A 21797-nucleotide genomic window follows, 5' to 3' on the forward strand; every position below is an offset into this window, starting at 1 on the left:
CACTACGTTATGTTATGTGGGTGACGATAGTTTTCTTGAGGTTGAGGCATAGAATCTCTCCATAAAGGTCCACTAAAGCAAGACAAATGAAATGGCGAAGGACTAATTCCATTTGTTGCAGCCAAAGATGGTTTATGAAATGTGATAATTAAGGTACTTAATTAGCATTAACATTTGTGTGAATTATAACATCATGATTAGCCTACTGTGCCATTTTGGAGTTGGTGGTGTCATGCTTAATCGTAGCCGCCACTAGGCAACCACGCATGGATTCCAATTCTTCAAGTGCAATGATTTTCCGTAACCAATAAGTCATAAACCACTGAGGCATGACCTTCAAAGCATTTGTTTATGTTTTTATGATAAATTAATGCAACCATACTTACACTTTTTCTTAAATAAAATGTCCGGCACATATATTGCACACCAATACACCAATACTTGTAAGATATTCGTAGGATATGCTAGCACAACTTTAACAAAGAAGAAAAAAATCTTGTACTATATTCGTAGGATATGCTAGCACAACTTTAACAAAGAAGAAAAAAATCGTGTCTCTGTATCTTACACTTTAGAGATTATAAGTATTTTTTATCAGTGTCTATGTGAGGATCTGAAACTACTTTTACATGCACATCTCCTCTCTATTTGAAAACTTCTCCTGTTCTTTAGGGTCACAATTGATTTTTTTTAAACATTTTTCTTTTAAGAGAAAAAAAATCATAAATAATAGAAAAAATTTAATCAGAAAGTCATAATACGAACTCGATTTGTATTGACGTTGTTTGAGCAATTGTTTGGTTAAGAATATTGCCAGAGAAACATACCTCTGTTAAAATTTAACATGAAAGGTAAACTGAACTCATGCAGTGAAATGAAAATTTTACCGCAGAGGATATCATTTGCCTCAGATTTCAAAGGCAAATATTCACAGATATCCAACTTAAGAACTTTGCATTGACCTTCAATGGAGCCATGCACAACCCTCGCTTAGATTTTCCTATATGAAGTGGGTTTGGTAAAGGTAATTTTCAAGAACCTTGAGGGAAGAAGATTCTAGCCCCTTATTGAAGGTTTAGAAGCTCCTTTTATCCCATACAATTCCTTACTGCGTATTTTGTAAGTAAACTTGTTATGCATGGGCCCACTTGGATCGAGTTTGATGACAGTAACGTTACTATAGGCATGCAAAATTTTCAATTGTTTACTGCCAAATGAATGATATTCAACCAAAAGAAAATGAATTTATGGTAATTTTCAACAAAATTAGAAATGATGATAAACTTTATAGCAGTGAACCCTAACTGAAGTACATGCCCTGCCATATATAGGGCAGGCCCAAAATGAGGATATGCCAGTTTAATTCAATTTACAAATTGGAATAATTCACCAATAGTCTCTACAAGAACAAATTCCACCTTTAAAATGGTGAAACCTAGTCCTATCTCTCATAACAATCTCTATTTGGTACACTGTTGAGACCAGTTTCATAAAGGAATGACAATCCTCACAAATTCTAAGATTTTTAACTATACGAATGCATGATGATTCTTTTCTCTCACTAATTAGCCCGTAGCACAGTGCTAATTTTTCGCTGTGCCAGAGAACTATTTCCTTTTTTTCTTCCTCTTCCAAATCAACCAGAATCCCTGAAGTACTGGGTGTGTAACCAACTAGCTTCAGTTGACTGACTATCGCATCTAACTTTTTATATATTTCATCTGATTGCTCATGATATCTATCTGCCATCATAAACACATGCACCTCTTTATTTACTTCAATCCTACTACATGCCTTCTCCTTTGAGACACCTTTTTGTCTCATTAATTTCCTGACCAGTCCAACATCATCCCACCTTTTTTCTTTGGCATAAATGTTTGACAAAACTACGAGGGCCCCATCATGATCAGGCTCTAACTCAAGAAGTCGTTTGGCAGCAAATTCCCCTAACTCAACCTCACCGTGATTTTGACAAGCTGACATCAGGGATCCCCAAATGATAACATTTGGCGGAAAAGGCATAGTCTCAATAAGCTCCAATGCTTTTCTCAAGAGTTTGGCTCTGCAATACAGGTCCACCATGCAACCATAGTGTTCACGTTGGGGAGAAATGTCGTGCTCATTGATCATGGAGGAAAAGAATTTCTGGCCCTCATCAACCAAGCCTGCATGACTGCAAGCATAAAGTAAACCTATAAACGTAACCCCATTGGGCTCAATATTTTGTACTTTCATCCTATGGAAAAGAGCTATGGCACTATCAGCATCCCCATGAATGGCAAAAGCATTGATCATACTGGACCAAGATATCACATTTTTTCTTGGCATATTCTCAAATACCTCTCTTGCTCTGGCCAAGTTCCCACATTTAGCATACATATCAATCAGGGCATTGTTTATAGGAAGAGCCCTTCCAAAACCATTTTTATCTGCATATGAATGAATCCATCTCGCTTTAACAAGTGCACCAACATGAGCACAAGCAGAAATGACACTCAGCATCGTGATCTGGTCAGGCACAATTCTCTGTCGTTGCATCTCATTAAACAACCGCAGAGCCTCCTGAGGCTGATCACTTTCAGCATAACCAGATATCATAGCACTCCAACACACCAAGTCTTTGTCAACTATTTGATCAAATATGAAGCGCGCATCTTCAACCAAACCAATCTTCGCATACCCCGAAAGCATCGCAGTAGAAACAACCAAATGTTTTGAAGGAAGTTTATCATAGACTTCCCTAGCCAGATACATAGCACCACAATTCGCATACATATTAACAAGAGCAGTCTGTAGATGAGAGTCAACGCGAAAACCATTATCCTTAATGAACTCGTGAATTGCTTTGCCATAGCTTAGATTTCCCGCATGACCACAAGCAGAAAGCACAGTACAAAGTATTATAGAATCTGGCTCCATACCAGAACCCTTCATTTCTTCATAGAGCCTTAAAACATGGTCATAATGACCACTCTGGGAGTACCCATCAATCATAATATTCCAGGTAACGACATCCCGGTGAGACATTTTGTCAAACACCAAACGGGCATCCATAATACGTCCACATGCCGCGTACATGGCAATCAGAGCGGTTTCAATAAAAGGGTCGTCATGGAAGCCCAGCTTGGAAGCCAGGCCGTGAACCTCCAAACCCATATTCAAAGCAGAAAGCTTGGAGACGGCCTTCAACAGAGGGGGGAAGCTGAACCTGTCGAGAAGGGTACCGTTTCTCCGGAGGAGGCGATAAAGGCGGAGGGTGCTCTCCGGTGAGGGGCCACGAGAGAAGTGACGGAAGAGTTGGTTGGAGAAACGGGTGTCTGGGTTTGGAATGTGGGTGAAAAGAGAGAGTGCATAGTGAAGGGCTGAAGGGGAAGAAGAAGAAGAAGGAAGGGTGCAACAGCAGAGAATGAGTTTGAGAAGCAGAGAGTTAGATTGTTCCACCTTTGAACGGAGAATCTGAGCGTGCACCTGCTTCACGTGCCTCAGTGTCTTGCATGATTCCAACAATCCCTTCTCACTACCCACCATCTTCCTGCTGCAAATGCACGTGCTCATGCTCACGCTCGTGCTCATCGCCATGCCTCAGATCAAACTTCCTTCACTGTGTATCACAATTTCTACATTCATTCATTATAACTTTATCAAAAATAATAACTTTTATATAATAACATATTTAACACAAACACTACTACTGAAACTTATACCACACATGAAAAATTTCATGTTATAATCTTGAAGGACACGATGACAAGTATTAATATATTATATAATTACGAATAATATAAATTGATAATAAAATTTTATCGTTTTAATTTTTTTTAATAAAAAATAATGTATTTTTTATTTTTAAAAATATTTTATTGATACATAATGTTCGATACATGTCACACATGAACACAAAATTTAAAAAGAAATGTTTAAGTCTCATAGATAATAACTAATATATATAATAATATATAAACATTATACACCTCTATAACTAACCATCTATAAAGAGAATAAATCTCTTAACTTTTGTGTAAGATTTTCTTTATCGATAGTTTCGTGAATAATTAGGAATAAATTGAAATTGATAGATTCCTGTAGGTTCGATCGGTACATAATTCTTAATAAATAAAAAATAATTAAATAATTTATCTTTTTTTTTAAAGTAAAAACTACATGTATATATACTTTATTTTTTAATATATATATAAAAATTAAATATGTTTTTAGTACCTTAATTTTTATTTTAAATATGATTTCATATCTCGCCAAAATTATAGAGTAATGATTTTTTTATATTTCAAAAAGTTATGAAGACATAAACAGACGAGATTAACTAATTTATCACGTGACAAATGGAGTCACACATTAGAGAGTAATTGCATGTATATATAATACATTTAAATAATTTATCTTTTTTAAAAGTAAAAACTACAATTATTCTATATTTTTGGTGAAGAACGAAACTCAATTTCGCAAAATAAAAAATAGAGATTAATTTTATAAATAATTTTTTTTAATGAATAATGACTAATTAGACCGAAAGGTGAATAGAAAAGTAAGGTTATACCGATAACGCCGAAAGGTTAAATAAATAAATAAATTAATTAAATTAAATTAGTTACTTTAACAAAACTTATAAAACATGCATAAATATATAGGTGTGTGTTTAAAAAATATTAGGTGTAAAAAAAATCTAAATAATTTCTAAGTCTAATAAGAGAACATTATAAATATATGTTCCAAGAAGTAAGTAGAGTCAATTTATCTGATAATTATACAAAACTGATTGACAATTTCTTCCTGCACCCCTAAATCCTAAATCCTAAACCCATACAATGTATGCAAAGACCAAAATGTCCCTATTATTTTTTTAAAATCCTAAAATGCACTTGAACTGTATTTATTTTCTTGCATTCTAGATCATGGAATCTGGAAAATTTTCGGATTGGCACTTCCGGTCAAATTTTGGATCACCCAATATGTAAAATTTGTTTTTGGAATACCTTCTCATTTGAAAAAAAAAATGATTCAATTCCAGATTGATGAATCCATAGTACACTCCGAGATCCCGATTTCCAGTAACCATGTTGCCCTTTTTCAAATAAAAGGTAAAGGTCAGTTTCAGAATTTTGGAAAATTGTGGGGGTGCAAGAAGAAGAAGCCAAATTGATTTTGACTTTGGCATCAGAGTGCCTTGTAGGTACACACATCGACCCGTGAGAGAAAACCGAGAGACCGAGTTGATTCAGTCCACTAAAGTGAGATTACCGATCATCTAAGCTCAATCCCAAATCAAATGAAGAGTATATCAAAAGTCCAACCTAAGACTAAAGACCAAGAGGATCAGACAGACCAAGAAGTCAACATATTTTAAAGAAATGAGTTTTGTTTCTAGACTCTTGGAAGAACAACTAAATATTAATATAATAATTTATTTTTTATAATACCTGAAAACTTTTTATTTATTTGTGTAAATGTCTAAATCAGCACAATTTATTACATAATTATATATTTTAAATTCTTCAATAGATTTTATTGACTTAATAATATGTATTTACTTAAACGTCTACATAAATAAATAAATGAAAAGTGTTCAAGTATTTTTTTTATAAATAAAAAAACTAGACAAAATAATAATAATTACACATCATACTTATTATTTAATAAAACTTAACTTTTAAATTTGATAAAAAAAATAATATTTCAAAAGATAAGTAATATATATAATATATCCCTACTTTCAAATTATTTTACTTTTTAAAATTTGAATATATTTTTTTTATCATCAAAGAATAGAATTAAATTAAAAGGAATATTTGAATATAATAATAATATATTTTAATTCATTGTTTTCCTGATAAAAGAGAGTTCAATATCAAATCATAATCATTATACTCAATAATTTTGACCAAAACAATACATTTAGATTTATAAGATTATTATTATTTATTTAATTTTCATTATAAAATATATATTATTAACATGTCATAGCCACATCAAATTAGTTGTTTTTATGTAGCCTGTTAAAACTCAACAATGACTTGCTTTAAAGAAAATTAAATTATATTTTTGTGTAGATAATAAAAATACGAATTTACTCTTTCTTTGTTATAGTTTAATAAATAAATTTATTATAAAAAATTAACTAAATTCAACACACATTTTTAATAATATTTTTTATTTGATTTGGCACTTAAAGAATAATTTTTTATTAAAAAAATATAAGACTGTAAATTTGTGTTTTTTGAAATATGTGTATAAAAATATATAATAATATTTATAAATTTAATAAAATAATAATTATAAAATAATAATATTATATTATATTATATTAAAGGTATTTAAAAAAGATAATTTATGCTATTTTTTCAACACTTTATATTTCTTTTTCTTCCCTCTCTATCTTCATAGAAAGGGAAACTGAGAGGAAGAAGAAGAGAAGGGAGCGTAATGGCTATGGGTGGAGCATTGTCCGATCTTGAACAAGTTCTCATTTCCAAGAAGGTTCTTCCCTTCATTTTCAGCTAGGGTTTTTAATTTCTTTCCATATTTTATACCAATGTCAAATTCCTTTCTCCTTCAATTCATTTTTAACAAATCAGTGTCAATGCTTATTCCGATCATGCTAATTCCGAGTTTTTACACTCTACTTTTTACTGCCATTTTTTGATTCTGACGTGTCTGAGAGCAATTATTCAGTGTTTTCTACACTTAATTTTAACTGGGGTTTGCAATTTGGGCTTCCAGATAAATGCTTTTACATTTGGAATAAATTTAGTTGAAATTAGCTTCTTTTAATTGGCGATCATCGTGGAAGGACATGATTCTGTGCCTTCAAATATCTTTGAAAAGGTTTTTGTGCTCACATTGTGAAAGTTAGTTGATCGGCTTCATCACCAAATATCTGTCTTTTTCTTTTGTAGGAAACTCAGGAATCAAATATTATTCTCTCGTGCAAAGCTAAACTTGTGAGGGACTTCACGGCAGGTGCACTTTCTGGGGGTACAGCGGCATGGGCAGGTTTGTGATTTCAGCATCCTTAATTATTATGGTGCTAACTTATAATGATTCAGTGAATATTGTTTTAATGTATGAAATATTTGGCTTTGGAACATTGTATGTTTAATGTGTTAAAGTAATATGACTGGTGAGTAATCCAAGCACTGGTGGTGACTGTAAGGTTAACTAAGCTAAGAAACAAAAATAAAAACGCTTTGCTCTTTCTCTTATAGCTATTGCCTTAACCTCCTGATGGAGGGATAGGGGGTCATTGACTTCTTATTCTAGAGCAGAATAACCAGGAAGATTCATATATATTGTCATTATTCTACCGTAGACACAACAGATTCTCATTGGGGTTAGTATGACCATAAGCATCATACCTTTATTGCAGCATCTTGGAATCTCAGTAAAGCATTTCGAATCCAGCTTGCAGTCGGTAAGAGAAACCACTTCTTGTATCTTTATTTCTACAGTTTTACTAAGGCCTTCCTACGTTAGTCTTGTTTATTGTTTTATTTTATCCTTTTGCAGGAGCTGGTGCTATCTGTGGACAGTGGATTTGTAATAGAACCTCGTATTATTGTGCAGATCAGATTCTTACAATGGATGGTAGCATATTGCAGAAGGAGTTAGCCAATATGTAGGTTTTTCCCTCTCAGTTGCTCAGACTTGGTAAACATTTTTTATTTGTGCAATAAGTTCCAATTACTATCTCATTCTTTCTTGTTCTTTAGTAGGCTATAAAATAAATGCTGTCATAAGCAGAGGAAGTCAGCTTAGCTTCTGTCCACCATGCTGTGCTGTGTACAATAGGTGTCTGAAGGATTAAAACTACAAAGGTTTTTTGTGTAACAAGATCAATGTCAAGTGTCAGGTTTTCTTTCTGACTAGAAGTAGAAAGTAGCTTATTAAATGGTGGTATATAGAATAAGATCAAAGACAGTTTAGGATGCATCTGCTTTGATAGTAATGATGGTGAAGAGTTATAAGAAGCAAGGAAAGGTTATTATTACTTAGTATGGGAGTATTTAGGTTAAGCTGAAAATAAGGTTACCATTATAGAGTGTTTTTGGGTTACATTTCAAATGAACGTAACCCATGCTTTTTCTTTCAATCCAGCAGTGTTATAACTTCTCCATTTTGTACATTGGAAAGTGCAAATGAATGTTTGGTACCCCTGATACGGTAATCCAAACACACGTTTCCATTTTAACTGCAAAATCCCCCATTCCCCAGTTGACTTATTGGTTGAAGATGGGACTATTATTAGTCCAAACAAAATTGCTATGGGATTTAACTGATACCTTGCAGTGTTCTAGTTGTCAATTTTCTATATGTAAGAATTTGATGACAGTTGACGTTTTTCCAAATAAAGTACAGAGACTTTTTCACATTTAAGTTTTTTATTTCTCTTTTGCTTTCTAGTTATCTTATTGAAGTGCTTTGCCACTCATTTTCTTCTATTTTTGAAGTGCTTTCTAGCATTGACAAACATAGCTTTGGTATCACTTGATCAAAGAATTATTTTTTTCCCATTTCAATGTAAATAAACACGTAATGTCATTGTAGCTGTTACCTCATTGACACAGCCTCTTAGGCAGATACAATTTGATATTTTAAGTCTATTTTTGTTTCCAGTTTGCTGTCATCATATTTAAAATAAGATGTAGCTATAAAGGCAAAACTTACTATAAAAGGGCAGTACAAAATCTGAATTGTATTAATTAAACCTATACAAAGAGTAGGAGCAAGAGTGGCTACAAATCCAAACACCAGGACCCACAGTTGCACTTTTTGATTGATAAATACATAAATAAAAAATCCTAATCGTTATCAGTTAATTATAAAATATGCGAGTCAAGAATTGAAACCTGTTTTATTTGTTGTAACCAGTTAAAGTTTTATGCCTACTACCAAGTGGTTACTTTGCTTGAAATATGATTAGCATCTCTGCAGTTGGAATTGTCCATGTCCCCCTTGAAATTATGTATCTCTCCGGATTGCTTTTTCACTAAAGGGGGGTGACACGGAAAGAGAATAGCTTCGATCTCCAGTGGGCTCCCCTATTTTTTCGTTATTTTGATTCAACTGATTTTCATTTCATTTACATTTTTTAATTGTTGTTAAATGGCAGAATGGTGACAAAATACCAGAATGATCCTTCAGTAATGAAGCTTATGTCTAAGCATTTCTATTTGGAGAAGATTTTTGATGATTCGAGTAATAATCCTAAACTAAGATGGAGACACCGGAATTTGTTTAATGATAAGGAAGTCCATCTTCATAGGATACATGATCATGACTCTTACGATAAATCCCAAGACCAATCTCGTACTGATTCTAATGATACATCCCAAGGCAGGTCTGACAATGTCACCAACAGCAAAAAAACAAATATTGAGACGAAGCATACTTTTGTAAGTATTCTTGGACTTCCCTTTTCTTGTTCTTTAGTTAATGAAATAGGAGCTTTTAGTGTAATTAAATATGCTAATTTCTAACTAATTTAAGGATAGAAGGATATGGACTGTGTTGGGGGACACCAGGGGGGTATTTTTTGCTTTGGCCTTCTCAAATGTCTTGGGGAGGGGGAAGGAACTGTTAAACTTCATTTGTGCATACTGAGAAAGTTACTTACATGCCTTCCATGAGTCCTGTGTGTTTTCAAGGAAAAATAAACTTTATTTAACCTCAATTGTATTATGTCAATGGGTTGCAAAATGTCTATGCATGTTTTGTTATTTGTTTTCTTTAAAGAAAAAAAAAATTAGTAGCTTCACTGGTGGCTGCAACCATTGCAAAAGTTTTAGGGGGAAAGAGTAAAATGGTACTGTAGCCTCACTAGTTGTCTAACTCACAATCAATGGTGATTACTTAACACGAGTTGCATATTGATCAACCTGGTAAAAAAAATCGGAAAATCTTATTTCTGGATTCAGTTCAAGTTGATGCTAGGCAATGTTTGGGTAGAAATCAAATATAAAGTATAAATTGAGAAACTGATTTTTTTAACGAAAATTAAGGTAAAAATTACTGATTTGTTATATGAGTGCAGTAACATTAAAGGACTTCAGAAAATATGGTCAGTTTTAATTTCTATTTAAAAATATTTTTTAGTTTTATAGAATTAAAATTTTAGAAAACGTGTTTGTTTGTAGCCTAGGGAAACTCTTCTCCGAGTTGTTCTTTCTAAATTGAAATTAGAAGAGTGGTTCACTTTCATGCTTTTTTTTAGACGAGCATGCAGAAACATGATTTGGTTGTTTATTTTTGGGATTTTTAACTGCTGATTTCTAACCATTCGGCAACATCAGATGCAGATATACGTTACTAACAATTTGTCAAGGTCTCTGTGTATAGAGTCGTGAACTGCTGATTGCTAACCCTCCGAAAGTGCATTGTATATCTTATAAATAATTTTTTATATCTTAATAGATTTTGTATGAGAAATTGATTTATTAAAGAGTCTAGCATTGGTTTAGAAGACAGATTTTAAAATCAAACACTGAAGGGATTCAAAGCACTGTATCCTGTGAAGGATATTCCTTTACTAAAAGAATATTGGGCAAACTGACTCCGTTTTGCAGTAGTAATGTGATGGGTAGACATTTTTGTTGATAAGTTTTTCAATGAGAAGGTGAGACAAGTTGACATGCTCGAGGGTGTGTCTGTTCGATCTGAGAAGGTGAAGGATGAGTTGGTTTTGAATGGAAACGATATTGAGCTTGTTTCCAGGTCTTGTGCTCTGATTAACCAGAAATGCCATGTTAAGAACAAGGATATTCGGAAGTTCCTTGATGGTATCTACGTAAGCGAGGAGGGAACCATAGTAGAAGAGTAGACCATGCTGCTATTTAGTTTGGATTTTACAATTGTGTTGTCAGACTTGTCTTTACGGAAATAACTTATTAGAAATTTACGCCATGGAATATTTGCCCCAATTTACTTCTCAGTCCATAGATATTTTGCTTTTGTTAACGTTTATTGTGATGAATGCTTATTTAAGCTGGTGATTGACTGAATTCACAACTCTGCAATTCAATGTGGCAATGTGCAATCACAATTAAATATTCAAGTATTCTGTAGTTCAACCTTGATATGATAAACTCAATCTTTCATTGTCCTTTATTCCTTCGGTAGATGATTTGAACATAATCAAGTAGTACTCATCTGATGTTTATTTCTCTATATTCACAATAGTCAACCTGAGTTTTGAGGATTCTTTAACAAATTATTGTGCCTAATATAAAAGATGCTGTATCCACTGGAAAATGAAACTTAAAATGATCGATCACGATGAGATTTTGTTTTACATATAACTTTCTTGGTGTACATTTTGATTGCAGATAAAGGGGGGTCCTGATATGGCGTTTGAGGCAGACCCTCTTGATTGTGTTTTTGGTTATGCTCCTCCTGTGGAAGACACTGTTCATTCTAGTTCCCCCAATAAGCCATCAGGAACACAAAATCGGGCTCATAGAAGATCTCGCCATAGGCGTCGGATGCGAAATCATGAAGACCTTTCCAACTTGGATGCTTAACATTGGCACAAGTTTATGTTAGGATTTGCAAATTCTGTGCTTCTGTATTTTCTGATAACGTTTAGATCAATTTCCCTTCAAACAATATTGCCCAAAGGGAAGAAGAGTATTGTTATCATTTACTATCTCACAGGAATAGTTTGCTTTTCTTACTTCCTTCCATCATTTACTATTTCACAGGAATAGTCTGCTGACAAAATTATCTTGTATGTTCTTGGAGTTTATAAGTTCCAACCTGAAAGTGTTAGCTACTTTAGTATGAACATGGAATAAAAATGAAGATGTGCTAGAATTATTAGTTAACTAGTTATATTTATTTCCAATCAATTTAATTTGGTCTAACAGGGTTATTAATAAAATAAATTAGAGGTTAAATTATTTTACAGCCACACACATTTTTTACTTTTCATGGAGGCTGTTGCAAGAGCTAAGAATCACTGAATGGTGTAAACAATATAGGTTTTAACATGGTTTATTATGAATTGACTTTTCTGGAATACAATATACTACTTTATTTAACTGTATATTATTGTGAAAAAATCACAATAGTCAATTAAATGCAATTTTTCTTCTATTAAATTTTTTATAATTATCAATCCTTTTAATGTCAAATTTTAATTATTGGACAGAAAATATTAAAATATGGTTGGCAACCGTTCATGACGAAAGAAAGCAATAGCTAAAAAGAGTTCATTAAGTAAAACAAATTGAATACTGATAGAAAATATTAATCAAATAGAACTAAAACTTTTTTTTTTATAGATATCTCTTCATATATAGGTCGTCGAAAGGCTATCAAAAACACATCAGCACAAAAATTAGAATTTTTCAAGAAATAGATTCATATTCAATTAGAAATTTTTAAGAAATAGATTCATATTCTAAAGGTGCATGATAAACTCACATTAACTTATCAATTTGAAATTCAATTCGGTTTCAAGTATCGGTTTGGAATTCAATTCGGTTTCAAAGTATCGGGAAGAAATTTGATTATAACTATATCGGGAAGAAATTTGATTATAACCATATCTATTCATCCAAATATAAAAGAAAGAATTCTCTATTAATTATCTATTAATTCAAACGCTCTATTTACGAAATATGGATATAGAAAAAGGAAAAAAACTGAGGATTTTATATAATACTTTTGATAGAAAATTCAATCTCATTTTTTCCATACTTTTTCTCAATAATAAAATGAGTCAGATTCTATCGAAAGCTTGTGAGAATTAAGAAATGGTGAAAGAAAAGAAAAGAAAATAATACAGTAGTCCTGATTCTGAACCAAAAAAATTCAAACTTCATTGAAAATGATTTTTTATTATTGAAGAATGGGGCAAAAAGATTGATCGCCTGTTCTAAAAATCTCATTTAACATCATCAAAACTATACAAAAAAATTCTATATAATTGTTCCGAGATATTATAAATATTTTAATATAAATATATCATTTTAATTTTAATTTCAATAACATTGTAAATTGACGTGACAGTTTCGATAACATCATCATTATTAGTCGTGAATTTTATAATTATTTACGAGAAAAATAATAGTATTATTATGATGACATATTCTTGTTTGATTATATCTGGTATTGTTTGTGATTTGTTTTCAGTGTAGAGAACCATTTTATTACGTTGTACTTTCCAGGGAAGGATCAGAGCACCTTCCTCCTTTGTCTTTACTTCTCAACTTTATATGTTCATGTTTTTCAATTTTTCTGGAAAAGTAATAAATAAAAACTTACAAGTTTTATTTTCAAGTGTTTTTTAAATATAAATTACGTTTAATGATTTTATTTTAATTATTACCTGGGAAATCAATATTTTTTCCCATGACTATGTTTTCCAAAAAATTAACAAAAGTCATTATATTAGATACAATATTGTGGATCAATTAAAAGAACAAAAATGTTTATAAATTTAAAAATTATACTAAATTTTTAAAAAAAATTATATTATAGAAAAAACACCATAATCATAATAAAAAAAAGTTAAAAGGAGGCAAAGTTATAACTTAGGCACTTTCTCTTCCCTTGTCTCTTCTGTTTAATGGTAAAGGCTTTTACGAAGACGCGTCATCCACAGAAACTAGTTAAAGAATCTCTATAATATTTTTGTTTATTATTATTTTATTATTATTATTATTATGCTTTAATATATATAATACTATAAAAAATAACAACGTATAAGACTTTTCACCTCCAGTGGTTTTCTATAACAGCATATATTAAGATTTTTTTTTTAATTGTGTTGATACTGATAAAATTAAAATCACTTTTAAAAGTAAAATAACGTAATTTCTAAATAAGCGATTTGTATAAACATCTATACAATTTAAAAGTATTTTTTTTTATCAATTCATATTAATAAAACATTAATATGTATTTTACTAACGATTAAATAAAAATATTTAAAGATAATTTTTTAAACGAGAACGGTTTTTATTTTATTTCAAATCTGTAGCCTTTAGCTGTTATTATCATATATATATATATATATATATATATATATCATTTATATTTGATTTTAATGACCTTTTCACTCATATACTATTTAGTTTTGATTTTAAATTTTTAAATTATTTCAAATTACTCCATCATTATTATCTTTATCATTTTCTTAATTTGTTTCTTTCATTGTATCGTTTCATCTTTATTTTTAAATTAAATTTCAACAACTTTTAAGGAAATTATTTAATGCATGATTTTAGAAAAAAGTGATTCTCCTTTAATAATTGAGAGGGGCAACATTGTAATTTGGAAAAGGCAGAAGATTCGTATGGAATGGATAATAATACGTTTATAACTTAATTTTTTATACAATTATATTACAATTTTCAATATTATTATATCATTTAACTTTACGTTTATCTTTTATTATATATTTATTTATAAATTCATGTTATTCTAAAGTTGTTACGCGTGAAATCGCTTCTTAAAACGTGCACCAAAACCCAAACATTGAAACAAACAAACTCTCTCGGGCAATGGCGAGAAAGCGAAACGTCGCCACCGAAAATCAACTCAACGCTCTCTCCGAGGCGGAGACCGCCGCCGCCAAGAAGCTGCGGAGGCTCCCCCACGTCTTCACCAGAGTCTTGCAACTCCCCATCCCCGCCGATACTGACGTGTCCCTCCACGAAGCCCCTAACTGCTTCCGATTCGTGGCGGAGACACCAGAACTCGCACACGTGGAGGCTCACATCGTCCAGATTCATCCCGGAATGACGAAGGTCGTCGTCAGGGAAACCGTCTCCTTGCGCTTTCCCTTCGAGGATCTCCGCCTCGACGTCTGGAGGATCCGCCTGCCGGACTCCACGCGGCCGGACCTCACCACCGCCGTCGTGGTCGGCGGTACGCTTGTCGTGACGGTGCCGAAGAGCGTCCATGACCGGGATGATGAGCTCAGAGGCGTCGGCGCTGCTTCTACACCTGTGCTTGTACAGTGATTTGTTTGTTCTATTTAACTCGATCGATCCTTTTAGTTTAGTTTGTCACATTTATAATACCTTAATTTTTAATTTTACGGTTGTTCTTGAAGTGGAGATAGTGTAGTGTTTCTGCTGCTGTTTTTCTTCTATCAAATACACATTTTTTTGCATGGTTGTAGAAGGTGATTAACCGTGCTGTGTAGTTTTAATGTTTTCAGTCAACAAGTAAACCAAAAACTGAAACCAGACGAAGAACAATGGCAGTGTTGGATTATTCATAAGGTAATAGATAAATTATTAATTTAACTAATAGTAATATACCGTTACACCTCGAGTTCCGCACCCGGTCAAAATCGACCGAACTACACGTTCAAAATCATTAGGTCTAAAATTAGATAATAATTCTTAATCATTCAAATTTTTAATCCGTCTCAATAATAAATATATATAAGCACATATTCCAATATTCCAATAATCAGATATGTCCTTTTCGTTCACTAATACCATCGAATTTTGAACACCGAAGTTTTATTTGAGTGTTAGAATTTTTTTTTTAATACCATCCGGACTAAGTGAAAGGAGAATATTTGTTCTTTAGATTCAAAACTAGTCAGAGAACAACTAATATTAGTAATATATAAACTTGTATTTTAGGAGTGGCAAGTAAAAACATATTCAATTTTAGAGGTAGTAAATATATGTTCCTTGATAATGTATATATAACTTTGATAGGTTAACAATTTTAAAATATTATAAAAGCAATAATATTATTATAATATTATATTAAATTTGAATACTTAAATTAAACATATCAATTAGTTTTGAAACCATAATCAAAATGTTTCAATTAATAGATGAAGTGAGTGGAAAGACTTAAAAGACAAAACGCGACATGATTTTTATTCAGCAAAACATGAAAGATGACAACAGCAAAGAAACTTCAATGCAACAACAACAACAATGAAAACTTGAGGAAATTGAAACTGTGACTTTAGTTTGGTTTAAAGCCAAAGTGTTTCTTTATGATACTATAGGGCGTCCTGATGAAACCAAAGGCTACCTTCCTCATCGTTTCATACTTATCCATCTCCCGTTTCATTTGTTTCTTTCTCTCCTTCACGGAGAGCTTTGAAGAAGAAGATGACTTTCGACCGTTCAGTATACTTATTTCATATTGCAGTTGCTCATTCAGATTGTTAAGATAGTTTTTTTGTGAAAAAAGTGTTTCTTCAACCATCTTATATTCAAGCTCCTGAGACTTTCTAAAAGTCTTCATAATCTCATACGAATCATCGTCAAGATTTACTGTAAAGGGTATACTCATATAAGGTCCCCACTCCTTCTTAACTTCATTCACTGTGACATCCATCACATCATTGCCATTATCTTGTAAAACAAACACAAAATATTCAATATGTCAAGAAGAATGCACCCAACACCATGATGAACAAGATTTGTCACAACTCAAAGTGAAAGATCATAAATGGTCACTCCATAATGCATGCAATGCAACCAAATGGTAATAGTATAAAAATGGAGAAGATAATTATTTTTCTTCTAAAACACCAGAATTTCACAGGATGAGATCACCGTCCTATGAATACAAACAAGCTTAACTGAAGAATTCTGATGGTATCAGGTGCATTAAAATGAAGAAGATATTTTATTTTTAAAAGAGTTGCAAGACGAGATCTTCCTAATAGGTCACCGTCCTAGTACTACTTTCGTTCAAGCAAGTTCAACTGCGGAGTTTTGTTGGGATCTTTGCATTAAAATGGAAAAGATATTTACCATCCTCCTTCCAGATATCTTCAAGATTGGTTCCAGATTTAGCCTGATGCAAACAAACCCTCAAACTGGTCATGAACCTTCAACACATGCAAGATACTTTTTATTTGTATTAACAAAACATCATGTAAAAATACCTTAGAGATGGTCAATTCAACTCGATCGAGGAGGTCCTTTGCAGCAGGTTTCTCCGAACCACGCAAGAGAGCAGAACCAAGGTTCAGAAGCTTCAGAATCTCGTCATGCGAATCCATGGTTTTGCATGTTTGCATGATTTTACTAACATGAGGAATCATGTCAGTTCTTCCATCACAGCGGCGACAGTGGTACTCTGCATCCAGCATCATAGCTCCTTCAACTTTCCCAGCCATGAAGCACTGGAGAGCACATTCAACATGAGAAACGTGGCCACAGATTCCCGTTCCAGAATTCACTTGGCACTTCACATAGCTGTAGCTGCCATACTCTGTGGAAACAGTTTTGCCACAAAGCATGCAAGAACAAGCACGGCAAAAGTTAGGTTCAGTGCAGCAGATATCACACGGCATGGCGTGTAAACACTCAATTTTCTCCAGAACCACACTAGGGCACCCCTCATTGTTTGCATTGCACTTGAAAACCAACAGACAGTTCGCTTGACGTGCTTCTTCTGATATCTGTCGAATGGGTAGAGCAGCTATGGGAACTGGACTGCCTGTGATGTAGAAAACAACACCACAACTAGTTATATATCAATATTATACCATTTTAATAAGCAAATATATAAACCGAATGAATAAATAAGAGGTATTTTAAAAATATCTCGACCCTTTACAAAGATTTATCTGAAGATTTTAAAACAAGTGAACCGATTTATCTTAATTGTTTATTATCGATAAGAAAAACCGAAAAATTTACATACCATTTCAATAGGCAAAAGAGGCATAACAGTTTTTTTTTAAAAAAAGAATCAATAAATAAGAGGTGATCCACATATACCTCAACCCTTATATAAAAGATCTGAAACTTTTATCCTTCAACTTTCTTAATAACAACTGAAAAACTTACATGCGGACTCATTTTACTCATGACTCTAGACAGATCGACACACATGCAAAGAGTATAACGATTTTTTATAAAAAAAATAACGAATAAATAAATAAAAGGTATTTTAGGAATAGTTTAACCTTTAAACAAAAAGATCTGAACTCTAACTTCCTTACACCAACCGAAAAACATACATGCAAGACTTTTTTACTCATGAAAAACATCTCCTAGACAAATTGACATGCAAACAGCATAACAGTGCATCACTGATTTCTGAGGATCATCGTTTTTCATATCGGCAAAGAATAAACAAAGGAAAATTAGTCATTTCAAGACTGTTCCCACTCAGATCATCATAAAACATGAAAAAAAAGCAAAAAAAAAGGACATTGACAGAGAAAAAAGACATCCTCGTATGAAATGAAAAAAAAAACAACCAGATATTAAAAAACATTAGATATGGTTTAGAAATAAGTGTTAGAAATAAGTGACAGAAGAAAAGAGACCGAAAGTTGTTAAAGCAGGAATCTTCCATGAGAAAGAATCGAAAAAGACTTTCAGATCTGTGTCAGGATAATGTCTAATGACGTAGCCCTTCACACCCAGCTTGCTCGCAAAGATGTGTTGCTTGCGAGCTCTTGAAGAAGACCCTGAGCCTGAAGCAGGCTCTGGTGTCTCCTTCTCTTCCTTCAGCAGCTGGTACAGCCGTTTTGGCAAGTACAGATACCGATCCTGAAAGTGAGTGCCGTTAGGCACCACTCTCCGGCCGGTTCTCCACCCCCAAACATCACCCTCCTCCGGCCAATTCTCCGGTGCGTACGGTAACCCCTCACCATACACTTCGGCAGCCATTGGGGGCAAATACACCAAACTATCACTCGCCATCTCAACAACTCTCACTAGGTTTTTTACAGTGCTTGCTATAACCCTAGCTGGTTTACAGTGCTTGGTGTATAACCCTAGCTGATAGCACTTGGATTTATAGTGCTTGAAACCTTGGAATTAGTATCACGCGTAGCTAACAGAATAGGTGATATTAAGGTGAATACAGGTAGTAGAAAACATGTGGCAAAAGCACGTAAAAGGCGTCTGAAATGAGAAGATTGAGGATTGGCTGAGTTATTTCGTTGGTGAAGATGCGCGGTGCAGTTGTGTCCGTTTCGCACAGCTCTTTCAAAAATTGATACACTCGAGGTTGCAAGAAATGACCTTGAGCGGCTTATCTTTGTAATTACCATGCTTTAAATTTTTGAAACTTGGACAAAATTACGTATCAGATCATACATGCATAAAGCCTTCCAGCTGAACCAATACCATTGTGCAACCCAACCAAGATTGTACACCCCAAGAACATCTATCTAATCCTAATAAATGTATATAATAAATGTCCCTTCATACCACTCTTCTTTAGTTTTATCAAACAGATTAACATCACTAATCACAGAATATAACCAAACCCTTGTTATAGATCCACCAACTTACATACATAGATCATCACATATATGTGTTGTTTGTGAAGTAAAACATTAATCTAGTTTTCCAAGTTAACATTCCATTTTTCAGTTTAAAAAGTGATATATTCACAACTTGCATTCTTCTATAAACTACATTTTTTCTGCTTAAAACTTGTATCAGTTTATGAAATGACGAGAATAATATCAATTACAGGTTGTATGTTAACGGTTAGTGTATTAGAGCAGGTTTTCAAAGTATATTAATGGGTGTTTAAAGTTTTCTGATGCATGTTAATAAAAGCAGTAAATGTAGTAGTTAACATGCATGTTTAGACAAAAGTTTTTGATAAGTATGGCTGGGGAGAGGGAAAAAAAGAATCACGTGATTCCTTCTTCACAGATGTAGCAGACTGCGTTTTGCAGCTTTAGAGAAGCACAGTGCAGACACATGGTTGGATAGCGTGATTTTGTCTCCTTCTATTAATACAGCTTTATTAGCACACACCGAAGAAGGCAAATCTAGGGCAACCAAGGAAGAAGGGTTTTTCTCTTAGGTCTATTTCATAATGAGAATCTTCAGTCATCAAACAACGGCTTCATTAATTAAACAAATTGTGTTCTGCTGTCATAATTACACTTCATTCATTCTTTACAAACCAAAGATGTCTTTTTAAATTCTCACTTCTGTCTTTTAAATTTCCATATCTGACAATATATACTTCCTATTTATTTATCTTAATTCAATTTCAGAGTAATTAGTCATATTAGGATAAAAAAATTATATTTTGATTAACGCAACATTAAACTCTTAAAGAATGTATTAGTTATTCTTGTTCAAAACACTTACACTCAAATTCAAAATATGAAAAACTAACTTTTTTTAATTTTATTAATGGATTGCATATTTTATGAAATATAAACTACTCCAACAGGTTTCCATCATAATCTTTATTCTTAGAAAATATATCATAGTTTTAAATTATTTTTGAATTTTAATCTGTTCTTAAAAAAATTATTATAATTTTAAAATCGATATCAAACTGATTTATAAACATTCAAAAATATGGATTTGAACTTAAAATTCAATTTAGTTACTTAGATTTGGACTTACGAAATTCAAAATTAATTCTTTTATAATATGGATTTAGATTTAATTTCAATCTATTCAGGTTTAGATTGGATTTGAATTGAATTTCAAGTCTAGCCCACTTGAAATAAAATTTAATTTGTTAGTATTTTTTAAAATGATCAAATATATTAAACTTAATAAATCCTCCTTTTACTTAATTTCATTCAATGGTTTTATAATACCAATTGTTTCATTTATTCTTATTCAATTTAAGTTCTTAAATTATGTAAACCCTATTCATAGATTTACTTATTTGGTTTTCTTTGTTCCTAATTTATTTTATTATTGTTTTTGAATCTCCGATCCAAATAAGTTTTACAAGTTATTTTACATTTAACCAAAGCATAATACATTTTTCTGCCTTATTATCACCATTATTATCACATTTTTCTGTCTTTAATTCAATATTGACAATTAACCAATAACTTAAAATAAAAAGAGTTTTAAGTGGTATACAGAAAATTATTGAAACTCTATGTAACAATAAATGTTTGAAATAACTTTTTTTTTGGGTAACACAATCATATGTAACCATACTAATGAATTGAAAAAGACAACTGTGACTTATAAATGTATATTAAATATGATACATGTGACAGCTATTTGACTTCACAAATGGGCCTTATGGCTATGATATTAGAAAAACAGTAAAACACATTCATTTTACATATCAATAAATTATTATTTTTTAATTTAAAATATTATTATATTATTATAATTAGGTGTCAAAGTATGTTATTTACTATTTAAGTGTTAATAAAAACTTTTTCTATTAGAAATATATATTATTTTTGGGTTTTTGAAACTGAAAGGAAAACTTTCTCTAGTGTTTAAAATACAATATTTTTGCTTTTATGTAATCTTAATATATACCAATATACATGTTTCTCTTATTATTGTGTTATTAGATAATATGTTTAATTTTTATTCACTGTAAAAAAAATTAAAATGAAAAGATAAAACGTAATAGTTAATTTGTTGTTAATATATATACTATACTATTTGAGACTGGAGTGTAACAATGGGTTATTAAAATTTTATTCAGTTCAAATAACTATAGAATTTTATTGCAAACAACTAATTTTTGTTGAATACAACATTATAATGATTAGATCCAAAACATTTCAACCGAAACTTCAGTGATGTCAGAAAGTGAGATCCTTCGGTTAACAACTCTTTGTTAATGTCGGCTCAAAGAACAATAAAATGTCGGTTCAGAATGTCGGTTGATAATGTCGGTTAAAAGAAGGCAATAACTTTCAAAATTGTGAACCGAAGAATGTCGGAGAGAGAGACCAAGAACTTCAGTGCTGCACGTGCATGAACTTTCCCTCTTCATTTGCATATTTCTATTTTACCATATGCACTACACGCGTCCTTTGTTCTTAGGATCATTCATGAAATTGATGATCAAAATTTATTGTGTTTCACTCCATA

At 32.1% G+C, this 21797-nt stretch overlaps 4 protein-coding genes across 4 annotated transcripts; 2 read left to right on the plus strand and 2 right to left on the minus strand.

Moving 5' to 3' along the window:
- Positions 1-1266: 1266 nt before the first annotated feature.
- Positions 1267-3650, minus strand: LOC137810367 (pentatricopeptide repeat-containing protein At4g14820). Its single transcript, XM_068611594.1, has one exon. It carries the CDS (start codon positions 3577-3579, stop codon positions 1387-1389), a length of 2193 nt encoding a protein of 730 aa, XP_068467695.1. The 5' UTR covers positions 3580-3650; the 3' UTR covers positions 1267-1386.
- Positions 3651-6352: 2702 nt separating this feature from the next.
- On the plus strand, positions 6353-11683 carry LOC137810376 (uncharacterized). Its single transcript, XM_068611605.1, has 6 exons — positions 6353-6492; positions 6912-7008; positions 7382-7426; positions 7522-7630; positions 9125-9407; positions 11337-11683. Exons 1-6 carry the CDS (start codon positions 6439-6441, stop codon positions 11529-11531), a joined length of 783 nt encoding a protein of 260 aa, XP_068467706.1. The 5' UTR covers positions 6353-6438; the 3' UTR covers positions 11532-11683.
- A 2836-nt stretch (positions 11684-14519) lies between these two features.
- On the plus strand, positions 14520-14981 carry LOC137809872 (uncharacterized). The gene has a single exon (XM_068610934.1). The coding sequence runs from the start codon at positions 14520-14522 to the stop codon at positions 14979-14981; it is 462 nt and encodes a 153-aa protein (XP_068467035.1).
- An 860-nt stretch (positions 14982-15841) lies between these two features.
- LOC137810377 (uncharacterized) lies at positions 15842-18762 on the minus strand. Its single transcript, XM_068611606.1, has 4 exons — positions 18284-18762; positions 16889-17445; positions 16755-16797; positions 15842-16349 (listed from the first exon to the last, which is right to left on the minus strand). Exons 1-4 carry the CDS (start codon positions 18660-18662, stop codon positions 15955-15957), a joined length of 1374 nt encoding a protein of 457 aa, XP_068467707.1. The 5' UTR covers positions 18663-18762; the 3' UTR covers positions 15842-15954.
- Positions 18763-21797: the final 3035 nt, after the last annotated feature.

This window comes from Phaseolus vulgaris, chromosome 2 (assembly GCF_000499845.2).
Source record: "Phaseolus vulgaris cultivar G19833 chromosome 2, P. vulgaris v2.0, whole genome shotgun sequence".
Lineage (NCBI taxonomy): Eukaryota > Viridiplantae > Streptophyta > Magnoliopsida > Fabales > Fabaceae > Phaseolus > Phaseolus vulgaris.